Below are 7,012 nucleotides of genomic sequence, written 5' to 3'. Positions count from 1 at the left end.
CAGTGGTACCTCGGTTAACGACGATGATCGGGACCTGAAAAACCGTCGTTAACCGAAATGTTCGTTAACCGAGGTACGATTTTCCATAGGTTTCAATGGAGAGCGGATAGAATTGATCCGACCTCAGACCTTGATTTCCTATTATCACCTTAAATTCTCGAAAAAAGCCATGTAAACATAATAAACTGATTATTTTTGAATTCGTTCTTATCTAGGCTAATCCATAGACTGGATCTGATAACGGAAATCATCACTTTTCGGCGATAAAAATGAAAAATGTCCCACTTCCCTTAAAAGTTTGCTTCACTGTCATAATTCTTTACCTTTTTTTCTCAAAAAAGAGTTGCAATATGTTTTGATTGTCTAACGATGGTCACTAAAAAATCCAAATTCATTTGTTTGAAGATCATCACTAAAAAATCCAAAATCATTTGTTCGAAGATCATCACTAACGTAACAGAATTCACTTGCTTAAAGATCATCACTGAAAAATCCAAATTTCCTAACCAAGCAATGATCACTGAAAAATCTAAATTCACTAACCAAGCAATGATCACTGAAAAATCCAAATTCACTTGCTTAACGATGGTCACTAACAAATCCAAATTCACTTGCTTAAAGATCATCACTGAAAAATCTAAATTTCCTAACCAAGCAATGATCACTGAAAAATCTAAATTCACTAACCAAGCAATGATCACTGAAAAATCTAAATTCACTAACCAAGCAATGATCACTGAAAAATCTAAATTCACTAACCAAGCAATGATCACTGAAAAATCTAAATTCACTAACCAAGCAATGATCACTGAAAAATCTAAATTCACTAACCAAGCAATGATCACTGAAAAATCTAAATTTCCTAACCAAGCAATGATCACTGAAAAATCTAAATTCACTAACCAAGCAATGATCACTGAAAAATCTAAATTCACTAACCAAGCAATGATCACTGAAAAATCTAAATTCACTAACCAAGCAATGATCACTGAAAAATCCAAATTCACTTGCTTAACGATGGTCACTAACAAATCCAAATTCACTTGCTTAACGATGGTCACTGAAAAATCTAAATTCACTAACCAAGCAATGATTACTGAAAAATCTAAATTCACTAACCAAGCAATGATCACTGAAAAATCCAAATTCACTTGCTTAACGATGGTCACTAACAAATCCAAATTCACTTGTTTAACGATGGTCACTAACAAATCCAAATTCACTTGCTTAACGATGGTCACTAACAAATCCAAATTCACTTGTTTAACGATGGTCACTAATAAATCCAAATTCACTTGCTTAACGATGGTCACTAACAAATCCAAATTCACTTGCTTAACGATTGTCACTAACAAATCCAAATTCACTTGCTTAACGATGGTCACTAACAAATCCAAATTCACTTGCTTAACGATGGTCACTAACAAATCCAAATTCACTTGCTTAACGATTGTCACTAACAAATCCAAATTCACTTGTTTAACGATGGTCACTAACAAATCCAAATTCACTTGCTTAAAGATCATCACTAACAAATCCAAATTCACTTGCTTAACGATGGTCACTAACAAATCCAAATTCACTTGTTTAACCATTCCAACAATGGCCAGTAAAGAATTCAAATTCACGTGTTTATAACGATTCAATTCGTTCAAAACGATTGAATTCAAAATGAAATTTTAAATCCATTCAAACCCAGAAAATTGTTTTCTTATTCAAATCCGAAATCTTTCAAAAATGAACCATATTCTCCCATAGCACTTTTTGATAACCAATCGAATTTTATTCCTTGATCGATAAGATTTGTTAAACTTTTCATTCTTTGTTGGACTTGTTTCGTTTATGAATTTGAATTCGTTACTTAGTTGAAATTGTTTAGAAAATGAATTTGGATTTTTCAGTGATCATTGCTTGGTTAGTGAATTTGGATTTTTCAGTGATCATTGCTTGGTTAGTGAATTTGGATTTTTCAGTGATCATTGCTTGGTTAGGAAATTTGGATTTTTCAGTGATGATCTTTAAGCAAGTGAATTTGGATTTTTCAGTGATCATTGCTTGGTTAGTGAATTTGGATTTTTCAGTGATCATTGCTTGGTTAGTGAATTTGGATTTTTCAGTGATGATCTTTAAGCAAGTGAATTTGGATTTGTTAGTGACCATCGTTAAGCAAGTGAATTCGGATACGTTAGTGATGATCTTCGAACAAGTGAATTTGGATTTTTAGTGATGATCTTCAAACAAATGAATTTGGATTTGTTAGTGATCATCGTTAAGCAAGCGAATTTTGAATCGTTAGTAATCATAACTGAATAAGGGAATTCAGATTTGTTCAACCAAAAAGAATCATTTTCGGCTAGCGATTATTATATTTGGAACTTGTAATTTTCATGAAATTTTTTGATTAGGTATCAATTCTCATAAGTAGGATGTTGTCTTTGTTGAAAAAATCAAATATTTATAATAAATTATACACAAAAAAATCAAAAAATTGATTTTTTTAAATCGTCGTTAACCGAAAAAATCATCGTTAACTGAGGTAATTTTTTCTCCTGACCCATCGTCGTTAACCGAAAATTTCGTTAACCGAGGTGTTCGTTAACCGAGGTACCACTGTATTCTTCTTTTTTTTCCAACAAGAATTACCTAAAATAATTTTTTTTTTGTTTACATTTTTGTTTTCTTGAGATAAAAAAGTAACAATGTTACTTTGAAAAATCATTTTTTAAATATGTTTTTCAAAATAATCGTTGTTGTTGTTGTGTTCATCATCAATGTTTTTTGTTCAATGGTGGTATCGGCTTTTCCCGGTCATTCTAAATGGTCATTTACAGTGAATAATGAAGTATGATGATTGAATCTTTAGTCTTTTTTTGTGGTTAAAATTCTAATGATATTCTTTGATGTTCTTCAATGTAGGGAAATTGCCATTTTTTCAATGCACATAGTGCACTATTTGCCAATTCTACCATACATATGCAAAGTGAGTATTAGTTGAATTTTGTTGGTTTTTTCCGAATTGAAAACATAAAAATCATTTTTGTTTTCTCCATATAACAGTTTCTTGTGATATGCCAATTTCATCAAGGGATCAAAATAAAATCAATGTTGGCCTAGTTGTACGATCATCACCTTGTTTTGAAGAATATTTTGGTTCCGAATATTGGGTGGTATGTTTTGTCTAATGAGTGAAATTCACTGGATAATTTCTTTCTTCTTCTTTTTTTGTTGTTGAAAAAAGATGGCCGATTATTTTAGCTGGTATTATCATTGTCCACAATCATTATTTGGTGATTATGGTTATAAAAATGTTACCTATTTCAAAACGGATGAGCTTAAATTTGATTGTAATCATTTGGTTGATTTAAAATCATTAATCGATAATGGAAAATTCCTAACTGAATCAGTTGATTCAACAAATAGTCGTTCATGTCAATCGGATGATAAATTATGTGATAGTTCTTCAACAATTCGACATATTTCCGAATCGGCCAACACACATCAAATTGTATGAAATTTTTTGTTTGAAAATGATGATAGTAATTCTAATTATTCATTCTTCACTTTTAAAAACAATAGAAAAATGGCCATTCAATTACCGTTCCATATGATGGAAATTATTTATTAATACTTTTTATACGTTTTGACAATTCTGATGACGACGATGATCAGCAATATCGCTCCAATCTGACCGGTATGTTTTTTCCGCTTTGCTTTGTTTTGAAAGATTTTTCTAACGTTTTTTCTCTCATTGATTAGTGGATATAAATTTTGAATCAAATTCTGGTCAATATTTATCGGCCGTGGATTATCCACTGCTAAAGTTTTATGGTTTTATGTCATGTTTATATTTTATATTTGCTCTAACATGGTTTATTGTTTCATTAATTCGTTGGCAAGAATTGTTGAAAATTCAATTCTTCATAGCTGCAATAATATTTTTAGGAATGGTTGAAAAAGCTATATTTTTTGGTGTTTATCAATCAGTAAACCGGACTGGAATTTTAAATCATAATATTTTCTATTTGGCTGAATTATTTTCCTGTATAAAACGTACATTGGCACGTGTACTTCTCATTATTGTTTCAAGCGGTTTTGAAATCATTCGACCACATCTTGGTTCAAATCGTAATAAAATTATTACAATCGGTTTATTTTATTTTATTTTAGGAACATTTGATTCAACTATAAGAATTTTTAAGGTAAGTTTACCAGTAAGATTACCTTATAAATTTAATCTTTTTAAAATCTTTTTCAGCCTAAAAATGACTTAACAAATGGAAATCTATTTTCCGAAATACCATTATCATTATTAGATAGTATTATAAGCTGGTGGATATTTAGTAATCTTGTACAGACAACAAAAATACTTCGTCTACGACGTAATTGTATTAAACTTGATCTATTTAATTATCTTACAAATGTACTAGTCTTTTCTGTTCTGGCATCGGTTGCCTTTATGATTTGGCAAATTCATAATGTAATGTTTACCAAAAACAAAATAAAAAAATATTTTTTGACTTTTAATTTTTTGAAATTTCAGCATAAACTTACATCATGTTTATCAACATGGAAATATTTATGGATCGATGAAGCTTATTGGCATATACTGTTCTCGATAATTCTGGTCGCGATTATGATTTTATGGAGACCTTCGAATAATAATCAACGGTATTTATTTGAAAAACATATATTCAGCTTAATAACACTATTCTAATGATCTATTTCTTTTGAAAAATAGCTATGCATTTACTTCACTTTTAATGGATGAAAGTCAAGAAGAATTGATTAATAAAAATCAATCAAATATTATGATTGAAAATTCAACAAATGGTAATTAGGAATTTTTAAATTTATTGATTTTTTGAATTTGAACATTTTTTTCCCTATTTTTGTGCAAAGGAGAAATGAAAATGAGATTTCATAAATCAAGTAATAATCATCATGAAACAGAAGATATTATTAGCCAAGAAACGGCTGATCATTTAAAATGGATTGAAAATAATATTCAAACAACAACATTGATTGATGCGTACGTTTTTTTCAAGTGCAAAAAAAATTGATTTAATTTTCTGTTTGTTTTTTCCCTTTTTTGAAGGTCTATGCCGTCTCTTATGGATTCGGATGAAGTATTTATCATCATCATTATAGGATTTTCTTATTGACAACTAAACTAATTATTTTATCTCTCTTGATTTTTTTCTATAGGAACTAATCAACACCAAGTTTGAAATGAGTAAAATTCAATGAAACAAAAAGATTGATTGCCTGATCAATCATGACTGCTGATCATCAATGGTGGTGTCATATTTTTTTGGATATTTTTGAAAATTTTTTTTGTTTTCTAATCATCTTTATCATCATCATAATCATCATCATCGTAAATAAATATCGTTACTTTTTGTGTTGATTTGATTAATGATTGATTTGAGTGTGATGGATGGATAAAATGCTTTTTCATACTTTTCTCGATTTTGATACATTTTTCTGAATAAGCGTGTAGCATTTTACTAATTGTGTGTTACTCAAGTGCAAGTCGTCGTCGTTTAGTTTCGAAAATCTTTCAAGAAAAAATGTTTGCGAATCGTTTCATCAAAAAATTCGACATAAAATCTGTTTTTGTCAACAAAAATTTATTGTTTCAAAAACAAAATCTATGTACAACATCGACCATCAATAGTCAGGAAAAATTTGATTGGCAAGATCCATTTCGTATTTATGATGAACTGACTAGTGATGAACGTGAAATTAAACAACAAATTCATGATTATTGTACAAAACAGTTAATGCCAAGAATTATACAAGCAAATCGTAATGAACATTTTGATACGAATATTTTAAAAGAAATGGGTGCATTAGGTGCTCTTGGACCAACATTAGAAGGTTATGGTTGTGCAAATGTTTCATCAGTTGCATACGGATTGATTACATATGAAATTGAACGTGTGGATAGTGGTTATCGTTCATCTGTAAGTGTACAATCTTCATTAGTTATGTATCCTATTTATGCATATGGATCGGAAGAACAAAAAGATAAATATTTACCAAAATTAGCTAAAGGAGAACTGATTGGTAAGTTTTTTCAATGTTTTTGAGCAGTTTTGCTGATTGTTTACTTTGGTAGGTTGTTTTGGTCTGACCGAACCAAATCATGGTAGTGATCCAAGTGGAATGGAAACAAATGCAAAATATGATTCATCAACAAAAACATATGTTTTAAACGGTACAAAAACATGGATTACAAATGCACCGGTTGCCGATATATTTATTGTTTGGGCAAAATGTGAAGATGGTAAAATAAGAGGATTTATTCTGGAAAAAGGTATGAAAGGTTTGACGGCACCAAAAATTGAAGGAAAATTTTCCCTACGAGCATCGGCTACCGGTATGATTATGATGGAAGATGTACGAATACCGGAAGAAAATCTATTACCAAAAGTAGAAGGATTAAAAGGACCATTTAATTGTTTAACAAATGCAAGATTTGGAATATCATGGGGTGCTATGGGTGCAGCAACCAGTTGTTTTGAAATAGCAAGAAATTATGTTATAGATCGAAAACAATTTGGTCGTCCATTGGCTAGTAATCAAATTATACAATTAAAATTAGCCGATATGTTAACAGAAATTAATCTATCATTATTATCAAGTTTACATTTAGGTAAACTAAAAGATAAAAATTTATTACAACCAGAAATGGTATCGATTGCTAAACGTAATGCAGCTGGTAAAGCATTAGCAATGGCAAGAATTTGTCGTGATATGTTAGGTGGTAATGGTATATCGGATGAATATCATGTTATTAGACATATGATGAATTTAGAAGCAGTAAATACATATGAAGGTACACATGATATTCATGCATTAATTTTGGGTCGTTCGATTACCGGTATACAAGCTTTTAAATGAATGAAATTATCAATGTTTTGAAATTGTTTTTTGTTTTGAATAAAAAAAATGTTTTTGAAAAATGTTTATGGAAAGTTTTCCGTTTTACACATTCAGTGTGTTTCCA

At 30.0% G+C, this 7,012-nt stretch overlaps 2 protein-coding genes across 3 annotated transcripts; both read left to right on the top strand.

The window, feature by feature from the left end:
- Positions 1-2,619: 2,619 nt before the first annotated feature.
- On the top strand, positions 2,620-5,407 carry LOC113794191 (transmembrane protein 87A). 2 transcript variants are annotated; one of them, XM_075822059.1, is made up of 12 exons: positions 2,620-2,842; positions 2,917-2,980; positions 3,058-3,167; positions 3,239-3,505; positions 3,577-3,691; positions 3,757-4,199; positions 4,256-4,477; positions 4,541-4,668; positions 4,739-4,830; positions 4,903-5,029; positions 5,096-5,126; positions 5,206-5,407. In XM_075822059.1, exons 1-12 carry the CDS (start codon positions 2,729-2,731, stop codon positions 5,245-5,247), a joined length of 1,755 nt encoding a protein of 584 aa, XP_075678174.1. In that variant the 5' UTR covers positions 2,620-2,728; the 3' UTR covers positions 5,248-5,407. The 2 variants fall into 2 exon arrangements, with proteins under 2 accessions (XP_075678174.1, XP_027200090.2); XM_027344289.2 differs by having other exon boundaries at positions 4,900-5,029.
- A 22-nt stretch (positions 5,408-5,429) lies between these two features.
- On the top strand, positions 5,430-6,972 carry LOC113794194 (glutaryl-CoA dehydrogenase, mitochondrial). Its single transcript, XM_027344293.2, has 2 exons — positions 5,430-6,069; positions 6,122-6,972. Exons 1-2 carry the CDS (start codon positions 5,571-5,573, stop codon positions 6,904-6,906), a joined length of 1,284 nt encoding a protein of 427 aa, XP_027200094.2. The 5' UTR covers positions 5,430-5,570; the 3' UTR covers positions 6,907-6,972.
- Positions 6,973-7,012: the final 40 nt, after the last annotated feature.

This window comes from Dermatophagoides pteronyssinus, unplaced genomic scaffold, assembly GCF_027571235.1.
Source record: "Dermatophagoides pteronyssinus isolate colony J.1.1.1.1 unplaced genomic scaffold, Derpt_VIB-CSIC_2022.12 sq0015, whole genome shotgun sequence".
Classification (NCBI taxonomy): Eukaryota; Metazoa; Arthropoda; class Arachnida; order Sarcoptiformes; family Pyroglyphidae; genus Dermatophagoides; species Dermatophagoides pteronyssinus.
The sequence above is the reverse complement of the archived record's forward strand: the minus strand, read 5'-3'. Positions and strand labels throughout refer to the sequence as shown.